At 51.0% G+C, this 16,033-nt stretch overlaps 3 protein-coding genes across 4 annotated transcripts in view; 2 read left to right on the plus strand and 1 right to left on the minus strand.

Annotated features, from left to right (window-relative positions):
- Nucleotides 1-1,446: 1,446 nt before the first annotated feature.
- Nucleotides 1,447-3,437, plus strand: RNASE13 (ribonuclease, RNase A family, 13 (non-active)). The gene is made up of 2 exons (XM_011930944.1): nt 1,447-1,576; nt 1,957-3,437. The coding sequence occupies exon 2, from the start codon at nt 1,965-1,967 to the stop codon at nt 2,433-2,435; it is 471 nt and encodes a 156-aa protein (XP_011786334.1). The 5' UTR covers nt 1,447-1,576; nt 1,957-1,964; the 3' UTR covers nt 2,436-3,437.
- Nucleotides 3,438-4,081: 644 nt separating this feature from the next.
- TPPP2 (tubulin polymerization-promoting protein family member 2) lies at nt 4,082-6,066 on the minus strand. Of its 2 annotated transcripts, none has more exons than XM_011930942.1 (4): nt 5,948-6,066; nt 5,498-5,739; nt 5,091-5,244; nt 4,082-4,360 (listed from the first exon to the last, which is right to left on the minus strand). In XM_011930942.1, exons 2-4 carry the CDS (start codon nt 5,668-5,670, stop codon nt 4,175-4,177), a joined length of 513 nt encoding a protein of 170 aa, XP_011786332.1. In that variant the 5' UTR covers nt 5,671-5,739; nt 5,948-6,066; the 3' UTR covers nt 4,082-4,174. The 2 variants fall into 2 exon arrangements, with proteins under 2 accessions (XP_011786332.1, XP_011786333.1); XM_011930943.1 differs by having other exon boundaries at nt 5,935-6,000.
- Nucleotides 6,067-11,173: 5,107 nt separating this feature from the next.
- Nucleotides 11,174-16,033, plus strand: part of NDRG2 (NDRG family member 2) — an 8,598-nt gene continuing 3,738 nt past the window's right edge. Inside the window, 9 exon segments of the mRNA XM_011930941.1 lie at nt 11,174-11,206; nt 12,166-12,179; nt 12,895-12,975; nt 13,310-13,351; nt 13,714-13,819; nt 14,020-14,140; nt 14,323-14,385; nt 15,355-15,415; nt 15,614-15,768. Coding sequence (XP_011786331.1) covers nt 12,901-12,975; nt 13,310-13,351; nt 13,714-13,819; nt 14,020-14,140; nt 14,323-14,385; nt 15,355-15,415; nt 15,614-15,768 — 623 coding nt within the window. The 5' untranslated portion in view covers nt 11,174-11,206; nt 12,166-12,179; nt 12,895-12,900.

Below are 16,033 nucleotides of genomic sequence, written 5' to 3' on the forward strand. Positions count from 1 at the left end.
GTGTGTGTGGTGTCCAGGAGAGACAAGAGCATCTGCTGAGACAGAAATAAGAATGGAAGAGATGGGCTTGGGAAAAGTTTAAGATTGTCAGGGCTGTGTGACTGATGGACTCAGGCTCATACTGAGGACTCACCATGTGCCAGGCACTGGTCTAAAAACTCTTGATATACATCTTAATGGATCCTAATACCGCCATGAGGTAAAAAATACTATCATCATGAACAGATGAAACAAGGAAGCTTTCAGTGGTTTAGTAAACAGACAGATGGTGTGCAGCTTATAAGCTGCAGAGGCAGGATTCAATTCCTGGTCTGTTTTACTCAAAAGCCTTGATCTTCACCACCATGCAGGACTGCCTCCCCATAGCTGGAATTGGGGAGGTGGCGGGGTCTAGGATCACTTTCAGGTTTCTTGCATAGGTAACCAGGGAAACTGAGATAGACAACACAGGAAGAGAAACAAGTTGTGGGGAAGATGGATTCCATTTTGGACTGTAGTTTGTGCTGTCGGAAAGTGCCAGTTTAGGGGGTTGTACATGAGGAACACCAATCTGTCTCTCTGCGGCTTTACTCCCTCCTCCTGAGCTATATTGGGGGCCTTGGAGCACTCAGCTTTCTGTGTTCTGACTCCCCTTTTCTGCTGTCCAGCAAAGGTAAAAAGGCTGTCCTAAGAGGAGACCCCAAATCTGGAAGACACTTTGCAGACAGACAAGGCTGAGCGACCTGTGGAAGTCAAGAGTGAGGGCTAGCAGGCTCCAGGGAGCTAGTTAGCTCTTTGATTGTGATGAAAGGGAAGATGTTGATGAAAAAGATAGGAGTGTGGCCCTTTCCCCAGCATGGCAAACCACTCAGAGACCAACCAACAGTAAGAAACAGATCACGCCAGGCTCTGGCATCCACAGCTTTTCATGTTCAGGTTATGCTTTCAAATCCAACCTGCCAAGTTTGAGGCTTCAGAGTCAGCATGCAGAGATTTCCAGTAGTGCTCAGACTCTGACAAGGCCTGAGGTCACAGGTGAGGGTTGTGGGTGTGACAGGAGTAAGGCCGATAGGGACTGTGGGGAGTCCACATGGAGGTCTTTGATTCTCAGCCCAGCACTTTGGTGGGAGGCCCCTGAGTACATGCCCTCCTGGGCTCCCGTGAGTGGGATGACAAAGTGGCGAACACTTTGTTCTCTGAGGGTCAGGAATAAGAAGCACTTTGTTCCTCAGAAACATAACAGTGCTTTCCTACTCACCTTGCCATGAGAGCACAGGCTACGGAACAGAGAAAACATCAAAGAAAGCCCAGACACTTAGGAACTTTTGGTAGGGAGGTTGGAAGTAAGTGTTCCAATGACACTGTAGAGGAGGAGACCAGAAAGCAATGCCTCTTTCCTCCCACCCATCCAACCCCCTCAGCACAGGGGCTCATCAAGCTCAGGGGACATTCCTTTCTCCCAGACTGATCTTTACTCAGAAACCTTTCTAGCCTCTTCTCATCTCCTGACTGTCTTGGCCTCCGCAAGAAGAATACCCATCCCTACCCAGCTGTCTTCAGCTCCTGTCCTTTCTCCCAGCTGCCAGAGAATTATCAGGTCAGTCTGCTCCTTTCTTCTCTGCATTTTTTACTAGCAGGAGTGCCAGGGGCCCAAGGATAATTGGGAAGAGTCTGTCACCCAAGGCCAGTTAGAGCTCTTATTCTGCAAGTGTTGCAGTTCACAAACTTTGCAGAGGCTGAGATTTCTGTGGCGGACCAAGGGAGCAGGGGTGGCTGAAGGTGGGGTGGCTTCACCTTCAGCTGGGTGGTTGGCTGGGTGGCCTTGGGCAAGCACCTCCTCTTTCTGGGTCATGAGAACTCGGTTATGGGTGAGATGATCTCTAAAGTACTGTTGGGTTGGGAATGCTGGAGGCTCTGGGATGTGGCAGACAGTCACTCCAGGCCCACTGCTGCCCCCAACCACCTTAACTCTACCAGCAGGAGGAATGGCACCAGCTGTGACCCGGCTCCTTTTCCTTCAGCTTGTTCTAGGGCCAACTCTGGTCATGGACATCAAGACGCAGATTGGCAAAAAGAACTTCTATGCCTTAAACATTGACTATCCCAGGGTTACCTTCCCAAAGGGTTTCCAGGGCTATTGTAATGGTCTGATGTCCTATATGCGGGGCAAGGTGCAAAATTCGGATTGCCCAAAGATCCATTATGTGATACATGCCCCTTGGAAGGTCATCCAGAGGTTCTGCAAGTATAGTGACAGCTTCTGTGATAATTACAATGAATACTGCACGCTCACCGAGGATTCCTTCCCCATCACGGTCTGCTCCCTGAGCCACCAAAAGCCACCCACCAGTTGCTACTACGATAGTGCCCTGACCAACCAGAAGCTCTACCTACTCTGCTCCCGCAAGTATGAAGCTGATCCAATAGGTATCATCGATCTCTATTCGGGAGTTTAATTCCTGAGTCATTCCCCAACCTCTACCACCACAGACCAGCCTGTCTCCATTTCCACACTCTGATCCCTGTAACAAGACTTTCTTCCTGACTTCTGAGGCAGGCAGGGTCCCCTCCCAAGAGACCAGGTGGGTGGAAAAATGTCCAGGGCTTTGATCACCATACAAAGTGGTGCTATCTTCTAGGTTCTTTCCAGCTTGTTTACTCCCTCTTCACCCCCACCTCCTCATCATCCTCCCTCTCCCAGAGACAGTAAAACCCACCCAAGAAGTTGACTGTGTCCAGTTGGCAGTGACTGTCCACCCACTGGGCCAGATCCTAAGTCCTGGATGGAGGCCCAGGGCCTCAGCTCACACCATGGCAACAGGCACCAGCTCCAAGTCTCACCTCCCCATCCCCACCACCCTTCTCATCTCAGCCTCCCCCAGTTCCCTTATAATTCCCTCCACTCACCCACCTCCTCAGGGGATATGGCTAGCTATAGGAACCTCCCTGAGGCTTTCAGACTCATGTTAGCCTCACTTCCCCACAACCCCCAGTTTCCAGCCTGTTTCTCTCTGTGAAATCATTGTTTCTCCCTTCACATAACTGTCCTCTCCTCTTTCCTCTTACTATGGAGCCTAGGACTGTCTCTCCCCCACACTCCCCATGACCTTAGTCACCCTGCCTTCCTTTTTCCAACCTCTTTTTCTTCCAGTCTTCTTACCTTGGCTCACTGGCATTTCAAGGTATCTTCTCTCACCCATTCCGCAGAGGTTCCTACTTCCCTTCTCTTCCAGAAGCTCCTCCCAAATCCCCCAGACTCCAGAGTCTGCCCCTGACCAGGCAGGGAATGAGGCAGGCCCAGCTCTAATCAAACATAAATTTCTAAAACCACATCTGAGCACGTAAGATGTAACCATTGGAGGAAACTGGGTGAAGGGCACACGAGACCCCTCTGTACTATTTTTTTTGTAACTTCCTGTGAATCCATAATCATTTCAAAATAAAAAATTAAGAACACACACCTGACTCCTTTGTGATTTAATTGCTTTTTCTTCAGTGCCCCAGAACTCCTGCTCCTGGCAGCCTCCCCCATCTGGCCATCTTCCTGAGCTACCCTTAGCAGCAGTCTGTAAGCTCTTCTGTCCCATGTGCACCATGATGGAGGTGATGTGGGGTAAAACTTAGTGCTAGGCTGGGTGTTGAAAATAGACTCTCCCATTACCCCAGCTCTGGAACAAATTTGTAATAGAAGTCAGGCCACCTTAGCTGGCTTCTACTTCTCCACCCAAAATACCTGAACTGCAACAGATGAGGAAGGTGGAGGGACAGGGAAGGATCTAATACGTGATACAGTCATAGTCCATCACATCAGGAACTGCTACACCCTTTTGGGGGGTGGGGGTGAAGAGGTGAATATCAGTAATATGTGAACACAAGTAGCAAATACTTTAACTTCCACATCTGGTTCATCTCTTAACTCCAAACACATTCTTCCATCCTGTTCTTGGAAGCAACTGTTGAGGAGGAATGCTAACTGATGGCTGGTAGGCATAAGGCTAAGCAGAGTGAAGGGTTTGTTGTTGAGAACCCACACTCCTGCGCTGCCTCTTCTCCCTCTCTCTACACTAGTAGGCCCATCTGTCCCTCATAGACAGAGTTTTTAGCTGCTGCACACACAGATGTTTATTATTTTCCAAGTTCCCTGGTGTTAAACATGCAGGATCAGGGGGCTAGTGGGCTAAGATGAAGCTCCTCCTTACTTGCTCTTCTTATCATAGGTGCCAGCACCCTTGTAACCACTCACATAGCCTGTGTTGTCATTCATCACTTCCCGTCCAGCAATGCCCTTGCCCTTGCCACTCTCATCAAAGCGCTCCTTGTGGGTGCCGGTGTACTTGCTGGTGTCTGTCAAACGGTCCACTGCACCCACTGTTGTTGCTTTCTGCAAGCCAGAGAATGGATCTGAACCCTCTTCCTTTCCTTACCCTGTCATATCCCTTCCCCAAAGATGGCCAGAGATACTTAGAACAAGTGCTTGGAGCTCTTGCTCTGCCACTGGCATGGGGTGCTGCTTTCTTAGGGCCCAGATGCAGCTGTGGGCAGAAACTCTGGTAAGAGCCATTCACTCGTGGGGGAGGAGGAGTGTGATGTGGGAATGAGTGTGGCGTGTGCAGAGGGAGGGTGGTTTTTTTTTTGTTTCCAGAGGAGTTATTATGACTAGGTTGCTGCCAGAGGACTTCACTCCCACTCCCCAACCCAATATCCATTGTAGAAAGAGCTTTTAGTTCAGATGGGACAATTAAAAAAGGGAGTAGGTGAGAGGCAGGAGGCCTGAGATTAAACCCTAAATAAGAACTGAAAGAAGAGTGGGCATCAGGTACCAAATCCTCTACACTAATGTCCTCCAAAAGCCACCAAACCCTACCTGCCTGGCTCAGACACTGGACACTTGGAAGTTAGTCTAAATCCACTATTAAAATAGCCATGGACCTTGGGCAAGTCACTTCCCTTCTCTGGGCCACATTTTCCTGACTTCTGGAATATCTAGATGATCTCTAAAGTCTGTTTCTTCCCTGTCTCTACAGTCACACAGTTGGCAGGGTTAGGGAGGGTAGACTGGAACAATGGGGATTTAGGGAAGTAGGGTCAAGGGGATGAAGACTGTCACTCACAGTTGCGCCAGTGGTGGCTGGGTCCTTGCCCTCCATGAGTCCATAAATGTTCTCCAGGACTTCATCTGGACTCTTCCCTTTGAAGCGCTTCTGGCCCAGTTCCTTCACTGCCTCTTTGAACTGTTGAAACGTGATGGTTCGGGCGTTCTTGGCCCTGGTCAGTTAGACAGATATCCAGAAACTTTGGAGCATGAACGAATTACCTTCCAAGGTCCAACTCTTACCTCACTCAGATTTGTCCTCTTTTGTCCTATCAGTAAGTGTCTCGATGACAAAGAATAGCACAGTGCCAGGTACCCTGTGGTGCTTAGTAGGCCCACTGCAAATGTTCCGCCACATGAACCCTTCCATGGCCAACTACCTTGTACTTTCTTCTCACCCCCACCCCTACATCTTTGGCTCCTCACTTGACTTTGCTGAACACGATGTCCACATCTGTGGAGGTGACCATCTTGCCATCCATGATGCCACAGTCTTTGCACAGCTTGGAGAAGTTCTTGTTGTTCATTTCAGTGCCACTGCTTGATGATTCTCCAAAGGCAGCAAACCGATTGAATGTTTTCTCTGCCTCTGATGCCATGATCAGCTAGAGGTGGGGGAGGGCAGTCGTGGGAGAGACTTGGGGGTGAAGGAGGAGGGGGAGGGAGGACTGTGGAGTAAAGAGGATGAGTGTTAAGGTAAAATCAGTCAGCAACAGGAACAGCTCCCCTCTTCCCTGTTGGTGTCTCCTCTCTCCCTCCCAGCTCCCACTGCACCTACACAACTACAGCATGAGTCTCCCCTTCCCAGCACTGGAGATACTAATATGGATCCTACCTACTGAATGATCCTCTCTTTCCCCCACCTCTTTTATGTACCTAAGATTACCTGGACGGTGATCTGACCCTTCCTGGCCTTTGTATTTAAGTGTGTGCAGATATGTGGTAGCCAGTTGGCTGTTGCAATGAGGAGACAGAGGGAGGAGAGAGAAGTTTCTATGACCTCAGCAGTGGTTATGTGACATCACTTCTGGTCCCAGCTACTGCCCTTGCCTTCAAAGGAGGGGGCTTTTGGTCTCCCTATCTTGCATGCTGAATTGAGCAAACTGCCAACTTTCTGACCTATTCGGATGATCACATTTCCATCATTTCAGCCAAGCTTACCCATCCTCTGGGTCCCAGTCAAATTGCCTTATGCTCTGCCCCACAACAGAAGTTGAGGTGAGCCCAGGGAAGTTGTTTTAGTCTGTTTGGGCTGCTATAACAAAATATCATAAACTGGGTGGCTTATAAACAACAGACATTTATTTCTCAGAGTCCTGAAGGCTGACAAGTCTAATATCAAGGTGTGGGCAGTTTCAGTGTTTGGTGAGGGCTGCTTTCTGGTCTATAGACGGTACCTTCTTGCTGTGTCTTCACATGGTCAAAGGGGTGAATGAGTTCCCTTGGGCCTATTTATAAGGGTATGAATCCCATTCAGAAAGGCTCTGCCCTCATAAAACTAAATCACCCCCCAAAATGCCCCATCTCCTAATACCATGACTTTGGGAGTTAGGATTTTATTTTATTTATTTATGTATTTATTTATTTTGAGACGGAGTCTCGCTGTCTGTTGCCCAGGCTGGAATGCAGTGGCATGATCCTGGGTCACTGCAACCTCCAGTTCCAGGATTCAAGCGACTCTCATGCCTCAGCCTCCCCAGTAGCTGGGATTAGCCCAGCCACTGTGCCCAGCTAATTTTTGCATTTTTAGTAGAGATGGGATTTTGCCATGTTGGCCAGGCTGGTTTCAAACTCCTGACCTCAAGTGATCCACCTGCCTCAGCCTCCCAAAGTGCTGGGATTACATGTGTGAGCCACTGCGTCCGGCCGGGAGTTAGGATTTTAATATATGAATTTGGGGACAACATAAACATTCAGACCATAGCAGTTAATGAAAACAGGCTGGCATTTTTTCTAGTCTCCAGGCTCAAGTGTAGCATAGAGAATCCCACTGGCTTTAAAAGGTCACTCTCAATAGAAACTTTAAATGGCTTCCAGTGTTGGGTCCAGTAGGCCTTGGAGTGTAACAGATGTGGACAGCTCAGGATAAAACTGGGATGGACTGAGGGTGAGGCTCAGACTCTGAAAATCTTTAGATAAGTTTCTATGCAGGTCAAAGATGTTCCTCAGGGTTTTCTCTCTTCGGCCTTTTCTCTGGCCAGAAGCCCTACAGATAGACGAACCTCATGGATCCTAAAACAGAGCAATGAGACTAGTGACTTTCCTCCTTTTCCCATCTAATAATGCCACCAATTTCTATTTTTTTCTTTGTCTTACAAATCTACTCCTTTCTTTCCATTCCTATTACTTCCACCCTTATTCAAGTTCTTATCATCTCATAGTTGGATGATTACTCTGGCTTCTAAATGATCTCTTTCCTAAATCTAATTCTTCACTCCCACTCACCCATAATCCATCTCTATAACCTCCTCCCCATCAGATTAATTTTCACAAAGCAGTATTTTTTATTACTCCTGCTCAGAAACATTCTATGGCTCAAGATATACTACAGCTTCTCATTGCTAAATCTTCTCGCTTAGCATTCAAGGACCTGTACAACTAACTAGGCCCCAATCTACCCTACCAAACATCACCCACCTCTCATCAACATTATTCTTGGGCAGCGCACAGTGGCTCACGCCTATAATTCCAGCACTTTGGGAGGCCAACAAAGTGAGACCTTGTCGCTAAATAAATAAATAAATAATAATAAAAAAATTAATTGCGAGTGGTGGCATGCACCTGTAGTCCCAGCTACAGCTACTCAGGAGGCTGAAGTGGGAAGATTGCTTGAGCCCGGGAATTTGGGGCTGCAGTGAACTAGGATTATGTCAGTGCACTCCCACCTGGCTGACAGCATGAGACCCCATCTCAAAGAAAAAAAAAAAAAACCCAAAACAAAAACCCTAAGAACCAGATTATTCTTCAGCTGGGGTCATACGGCCTAACTGCTACACGCTTGACAGGCTACTTGGTAGTGGAAGGAGCATAGTCCCTGGAGTGGAATGGATCTGGGTGGGAAAATGAATCCTAGATATGTCATTTACTAGCTGAGTGGACTTGGGCACTAAACATTTCTGAGTTTCAATTTTCTCATCTGTACAGCGAGGACAATAACACTAACCTTATGGTATTAGGGGATAATATATGGGAAGCTACTATTCAGTTCTCCAAAGTAACCCAAGTGTTTCTGCCTCCAGACTGTCCCTCATGCTCTTTCTCTGCCTGGATAGAATGCCCCTCACGCCCACTCAAGTATTCCATGGTTGCACTTCTCATCTTGGTGGTTCACCCTAGGAACAAAGCCCTTTTCCTTCTCTGAATTATAGTAAGAAAATGGTTTCTAGACTGTGGGCCACAGCCTCCTGGCATGAGGATTTCTGAAATCTTGCAAAGAGCCCTAGAATCTATATGTATAGTGAGTGTGGACTGAGTAAATAACACGCCTTGCATGTGTAGGTATTACTACATTTACAGACGTGACAGAAACTTACTTCAAAGTATTGATGAATTCATAGTTTGTATTTTCTCCATCAGGGGATACAAAAACTATTACGTGGGGTTGGAAATCTCTGATCTCCCACTCGAGAAGGGTGGGAAACTACTGCTACAGGACTTATTGTCCAGATGATTGATCTTATATATACATAATTTTTCTTAACTTGTCCTGTGTTTGTACCTTCTCTTGACAAATGTCAAAGTGTCATTTCTCATCACAAATGTCTAGAGAGGGTGTGAACAGACTCATACTTTGAATTTCATCTACACAGTGGCTTGCACATAACAGATACTTAAAACTGTTGCTTAGTTGAAGGTATAGTTTGAAGCTGCTCTGGCCAAAGGGAAAGAGTTTAGAGAGACTGTCCTTGCAACACTTACACCCTGGTCGGGCTGGGAGCTGCTCTGACATGGAAGAACCCTATCTTAGGGTAGAACCAGCCTTACCTCTGCCTGCAGCAGACTGGGTGGGACCCCTATGTCTAGGAAGCCAATGGATCTCAGTGGAAATTTCCCACCTCCTGCCTGCCCTGCGCCCCTGCGTGGCCCCTTATCAGGTTCCCCCTGAGTCATCCTGACCCAGAGACGAATTTAGATGCTGGAACCTTCAGGTCCTTCCCTCCCCCACTCCAAGTAAGACTACTTTCGACAAAGAAAACCTGCAGACAAAAGTTCTCACTCCAGGCTCTCCTTCTCCCCAGGTTCCTCTGGGGCTGGTGAGATCTCTTCTGTCTTCTGCACCTTTAGTTATGATCCTTATTCCAGCAGGCTTTTCCTTGTCCAGGAGAGTGTTAAACTGACATCCAGAGGGAAGAGGGGCCTAGGAGAGGAGCCAGGGCACCCAGCTTCTGTGCCAGTTTCTCGGGAAAAAGTTATAAAGGGAGTGGGAGAAAGGAATAGAAGAAAAGTTGGGTGCTCCAAATTGGGGAATGTAGGGGGGGCCCTAGGTTTGGGGTTGTTGAAGGCTGGGTTTTAGCCCGACCAGTTCTCCTACTCTGGGTCACCTCCTCCCTCTTGGCCTCTCCTTCTTTCCAGTAGACCCTGCCAAGTGGGGATGAAAGGGGCATTGATGTTCCTTGGATGGGAGGGGTATTGCGGGTGGTGAGGGTGGTGGTGGGAGGGTGGTTCCCAGGCAGGAGGGGGCAGGGGAACTTGGGGGTCTTGGGGGGGCAGTCGGTGCTGGTGTTGCAGTTGGCAGCTCAAGTTCCATTGGCCATTGTTCTTGACTGGCTTGGCGCCCGGCCCCCGAAATGGCAACTCAGGAACCAGTTTGAAGGGGGTTGGGGTGGATATGATCCTGGGATTGGGGGAGCTACAAGGGGGGCAGGTGGGGAGAAATTCAGTCAGGTTTCCTTTTGCCTAAACAACTTCGAATTCCCTTAAGCCACATTATCTAATCAACCATCTCATTCCAGGCAGCCTTCCTCTGAGGGGCACAAGGAGGGCTCATCTGGGGTGTGTGTGTGTGTGTGTGTGTGTGTGTGAAGTCTAGAGTGGCAAACCCACTCGGGCACCGAGAGGGACGCGGCAGTCCCTGAGACCATCGCCTGGGCATTGCGATTCAGCGGGCCTGAGCTGGTCTCCTTTTCTGGGCCGGACTGGGAGGGGTTAGCAGCGAAGCCACAGGGTCTCTTGGGTCCCAGCCCGGGACACTGCGTCCTACCCAAGCCCCTACTCCACCCCCGCAGGGTTAACTCCGCCCCTGCGCCTGTTTACCCAGGAGTCAGAGCCTCTGGGGGTCCCTGGCCCCTCCCCCGTCGCCCCTTGAGGCATTGACCCCAGAGTCCCTGTTGGCCATCCTCTCCACCCCCCCGCGTCCGCCCGCGATCGCCCTCTATTTATAGCGGCCCCCCGCATTCCCCGCCCCCCCTCCCCGCCTTGTTGTCCAACTTCTCCCGGAGCAGCCGGAGAGCAGGCGTCGGGACGCAGCAAAGAGAGGAGAGGTACCAGGACTCTGGGCACTAGGGAGTCGGAACTCCTGTGCCCTCGACGTTCCCCCGTGCCCCCTTTCGGCGCCGGCACACCTGCCCTTGCCACCGGGCGAGACCCCCGCCTCGTCAGCGGCGGTCCCGCCCACCTCCTCCTTTCTTAATCTAGTTCTCTGTGTTCGGGAGAGGGGATTCGAACTCGTGGGGTGTCAGTATCCCGGGTTCGTCTCCCCACTACCGGTTCCCACCACTGAGTCTGGGGGCGAAGGAAGGAGCCAGAGTGCGAATTGCAGATCCAGGTCATGGGTGGGGGCGGTGCTGAGGGCAGCCGAGGGATCCCTCGCAGTGCTGAGGGATCCCCGCACTCCCCACACCGCCCCAGTGCGGGGGGTGGGGGGAATGTTATGGTGAGCTCGAGCGGAGCCTGGAAGCGTCTAGCCGCCCGTCCCCCGTCCCCTGCCCCCGGGGCCCAGCACAACTCCTCCCTGAGCGGCAGTCTGGGCGGGGTGAAAGGTGGGGCGTGTTTACTGGGGGTCTGGGGCGGGTCAGCGGGGAGCCAAGCGCCCGTGGGCGGGCTGGGGCGGGCTGGGGGCGGGTCTGCTGGGAGCCCGAGCCGGGGCGGGCCCGAGTCAAAGGCAAGTGAAGGTGGAAGCGGCAGCGGCGGCAGCAGGTAGGGGGAGGGGCAGGCGAGCGGCCGCAGGGCCTGGAAGGCGCCAGCCGGGTAGGTGGGCGGTGTGATTGATCCCCGTCCCCTGGAGCTGGCGGCTCAGGGGAAGGGGCCGGCACTGAGGGGACGCTCGGCTGCTGCGTACAAAGGCTGAGGCTCCGAGAGCGGCAGGGCGTGTTTGGGGTGCGCGCGAGGTTGTGTGTAAGGTCCGGGGCGCTTGGCACCAGCCACGCAAGGGTGTCCGTCTCCACGCGGACCGGCTGCGTAGGGACTCGTAGGGACGGGTTCCGGATGCTGGGCCCGGCCAGTCCCCTCTGTCCTACCCATCCCTTCCCGATGGCGCTTGCCTTCGCGGGCCGTCGGGGGAGACCGGGAGGAGATTGTGGGACCGCCCTCCTCTCCCTTTCTCCACTCGTGGGACCTACACGGAGACTGGGTAAAGGAGAGAAGCGACGGCACCAAGCGTTGTGTTTGTTTTTATATTGTGGAGGGAAACAGCCATGCTCTGCCACCCTCCTCTTACTGGAGAGCTGTCAAAAATTTTGGGGATCCCCTAGTCCCCCGCGTTTAGTCCCCCTGCCGACAGAAAATTGAGGCCAAATGTAGTAACTAACTGGGGCAAGGTCACACTGGGAGTTGCAGAGCCGGGATTCGAATCCGGAGGTTTCCTCCACATCAGCACTTCCTTCTCTCCTCCGCGCAGCCTGAACTGATGCCCCTGTAGCCTGTATTGATTCCGGCTCGAGCCTAGAGAGGACGTGTTCTCTGGACTCAGGAGTAGACACTGGGGAGGGTTAGTGACCCGCGGAGGTTGATGACCCTGGGAGTCTGGGTCTTGGCTGAGGCTTTCTGTCACTAAAAGACCCCGGGTCTGTCTCCCATGTCATTCACCTCGTTGCTGTGTTTTCTCAGACCCCAGAGTCAGGAGTGAGAACCCTGACCCCTAATCGCACTGCATCCAGCCAATAGGAGCCCAGTAAGTGACCCCACCTCGCAGGCTGCAGGCTCCTTCCTGTGCAGGTCTGTCCAGGTGCTCTGCTCCTCACCCGCTGATGTTGAACTTACGGAGTTTATTCAGAGTCGGGAGGAAGAGTCTTGGGAGTAAGGGAGGCATTGGGTTGGTTGGACAGATGTCCCTTTTATGTTGTTTTTCCCACCTCACCCTTTGGTCATGCTACTTTGGTCATTTTTAGCCCCCTTTCCTTTGAGCTGCCGACCTTGGGGCTTTACTTGAAGGTCATGGTCAATTATGAGCTCTCAAAATCCTGTCTTTTGGTACCCTGTCCTTTAGAATATTCAGTCACTGAGCTACGAGTTTCACTCCCTACCTGAGAGTGTGGAATAGACCCTAAAGATAGCCTGGGAAATCTGAGCTACGCTTCTGCCCCACCCTGATATTTTGGTCCAGGGCAGAGGAGGGAGGGGGTCTGGAGGAGTGGGTGTTGAGGGTGGTGGTGGGGATGGTGAGTATCAAGAGAAGCGGTGTCCTGATTCCTCTTCCAAAGTTTCCACCAATCAGCCTGGAAATGGAGCTGGGGGCAGGAAAGGCCCTCTGCGTGTTCTGGAGTAGTCTTCAACCCCTGGCTCCCTCTGTTCCCTGCATCTTCCTGTGCTGAGAGAGGAAGCCTGGTGTTTGAGGAGATGTGGGGATGTGGAGACAACTTCCCAGTCTCGTTTCCTCATCCTGCCAGGCCATCATGGCGGAGCTGCAGGAGGTGCAGATCACAGAGGAGAAGCCACTGCTGCCAGGACAGACGCCTGAGGCGGCCAAGGTTATTAGAGACCGTTTGACTCCCATGCCCAAATTCGAGACCTCTAAGCATCCCCCTTGCCTTCTAACTTCCTAAGCCTACTGATCTTACTTTAACCCACACCACTACTTTCTCCACCTCTACCCTAGTCTCTCTCCCCATACACTACTATTGGGAGTCAGGCCATTGTCTTGTCACTACACTAACCTTCATCCTTTCCATGTCTCTCTTTGTCAATCTTTTTCTGTCTTTGGTCTCTGTTGGTCTTTACTTGCCTCTCTTTGTCTGTCTGTCTCTCCATCTGGGACACCACATGGTCGTGTGTTTTTGTGTGTATCTGTGTGTGTCTTTCCAGGAGGCTGAGTTAGCTGCCCAAATCCTCCTGGACCAGGGACAGGTAACAGTGTGGGGGCAGTCCCAAGGTGGGAGGAGGGGCTCTCCTATTCCTCAGTAGAAAGATGGCCTCTGCTTGGCCCTTCTCTCTTCGTTTTCTTTCCTTCTATTCTGTCCTTTCCCTTCCCTATCTCTCCCCTCTCCCTTCTTCCCCCCATTCTTCTCTCTCTAATCTTCATTATTCTTTTTTATCCTCAAACTCATCTTTCAGTGCCATGTTTTCCTCAGTTCTTGCTGATCCTGTTTTTAATTCTTTGTTCCCTTTTCCCCCTTGCCCGCCCACTCCCAGCCTCCTGACCTTGGTGTTGCTCCTTTTCTGGCCTCGTCTCCTCTGAGCCTAGCTCCTGGTGCCCTGTTTTCCTGCAGACTCACTCTGTGGAGACACCGTATGGCTCTGTCACTTTCACTGTCTATGGCACCCCCAAACCCAAACGCCCAGCGATCCTTACCTACCATGATGTGGGACTCAACTGTAAGGACCTTCATTCGTCTCCCACTCCTGTCTGGAAAGAGGCTGTGGAGGAAGGGTAGAAACTCAGAGGGAGGGGAGGGGTCAGTGTGGGAAGGAGAAGTTCTCTCCTAGTCTGTGGCATGAAAAGAAGGGTGAGTTCTGACTGGGGCACATGTTTCCCTGTCTGATTCTATTGTTGAGGTGATGTGGGTTCTCTTTAGATAAATCTTGCTTCCAGCCACTGTTTCAATTCGGGGACATGCAGGAAATCATTCAGAACTTCGTGCGGGTTCATGTGGATGCCCCTGGAATGGAAGAGGGAGCCCCTGTGTTCCCTTTGGGGTAAGAGTTAGGTCGTTACCACTTCACCAGACTGTGAGGAACAGGACAGGTGTGGGAAAGATTCGACTGGGGAGGAGGAAAGGGAGGGCAGTGGTGATTCTGGGAGAGAATGAGTAGGATATCCTGAGGTGGGGGGTGCAAGGGCAGGTTGGTATCTTCCTTAACGTGCTTCTCTTTTCCAGATATCAGTACCCATCTCTGGACCAGCTTGCAGACATGATCCCTTGTGTCCTGCAGTACCTAAAGTGAGAGTCCTGGGAACCCCTCCAAACCAGAGATCTCTTTCCAGCACAAGGAGACCCTTAGAACTTCCAGGTTCACCATGGTTCCTGAGCCAGTTTCAGCTTCTGAACTCATTATCTTCTTCCTTCACGCTCCCACCTTGATTACTGAGAAAAGGTGGTGGGTTTGGAAAATTGGCCAGAATCAGCAGAGTAGCCCTAATGGATGGAGGGAAGGAAAAGGGTCTATGCTTGGCCCTGCCTCAGGCTAAGGAGGGCCTTCTCTGATCAGAAAGTCAGGGAGGAATAAAAGGGGGTGACATAATCCCTGAGGAACCAGATAGACTTGTCTCTTTCTCTCCCACTCCCCTCTCCTTCATGCCCACACCTGGTGGGTGGGGAGCTCTGTGGGTGAGAGAGTGTGGGGGAAGGAAGAGAACGCCAGACTAAGTGTCTTTGGTATTCAGAGGGAGGTGCTGACCCCTGGGTGCTGTTCTTAGCTAAGCTTTTCCTAGGCACCAGGGCTCAGCACCTCTGGTTCACCACTTTGCTGCTGTTTTCCTCATTCTCCCCTTTGTTCACAAAAGTTGTGTCTATTTTCACATTTGCTTTAAGTTCCATTCTTCCTGTTCCTCTAGAGGAACCAGGAACTAAAGCAGAACAAGTTGAACTGGCTCTTGAAAATTGAGAATGGACAAAGAGCTATCTATATAGGAAAACAGCGTGTTGGTTGGCTGGTGGATGGGTGTTTGTTTTTAAGACACTAGTTCTCCAGGAGAAAGCTGGGATAGACTTCAGGGATCTACCCTGACTACCTGTGCCAACCTTTGGCTCCTTGGGCCCTTCTTTTTCGCATCCTCCAAAGAAAGGTCCGTGTCTGCCTTTCTTTGTGCCCATGGACTCAGGAGGGAGGGTGAAGAGTTTGAAGAGATGGGCTGTGGCAGGTTTTGGACAGCAGAGTCCGTGAGGCATATATTTCTTTCCCTTTCACAGTTTTTCTACAATAATTGGAGTTGGTGTTGGAGCTGGAGCCTACATCCTGTCGAGATATGCTGTAAGAAATAAAAAGCCCAGATAAGGGAAAGGAGGGTCCAGACTGATTAGGAGAATACTGTTTATTAGTGCTGTTTGGGGGAGGAAGTGGGCACTAGGCGGGGAGTCAGGCCCCATGGGAGTCCAAAAGTGGGTAGGGCTTAGCGGGGAGGGGATAAGGCCATGCCCTGTTTCTCATTTCCTTCCTTCTGTCCCTCAGCTTAACCACCCGGACACAGTTGAAGGTCTTGTTCTCATCAACATTGATCCCAATGCCAAGGGTTGGATGGATTGGGCAGCCCACAAGGTTTGGAGGGGCCTGTGTGCTGAGACCTAGGGTGGGGGATCCCCTTGTATGGATCCAGTTAGGCTCTGGTAGAGTCTAATGCTTGAAGTCTGGATGGACTCCGAACTTCAAGGAGGGAGTAAAGGGGCAGGAAAGTGAAGCTGTCACTTTGCCTAAGTCTCTTATAATATCCTGAACTTTCTTTTTTTCTTTCTTTCTTTTTTTTTTTTTTTTGAGACGATGTCTCACTCCGTTTCCAAGGCTGGAGTGCAGTGGCTTGATCTTGGCTCACTGCAACCTCCGCCTCCTGGGTTCAAGCAATTCTCCTGCCTCAGCCTCCCAAGTAGCTGGGAT

Source organism: Colobus angolensis, unplaced genomic scaffold (genome assembly GCF_000951035.1).
Source record: "Colobus angolensis palliatus isolate OR3802 unplaced genomic scaffold, Cang.pa_1.0 Scaffold88, whole genome shotgun sequence".
NCBI lineage: Eukaryota > Metazoa > Chordata > Mammalia > Primates > Cercopithecidae > Colobus > Colobus angolensis.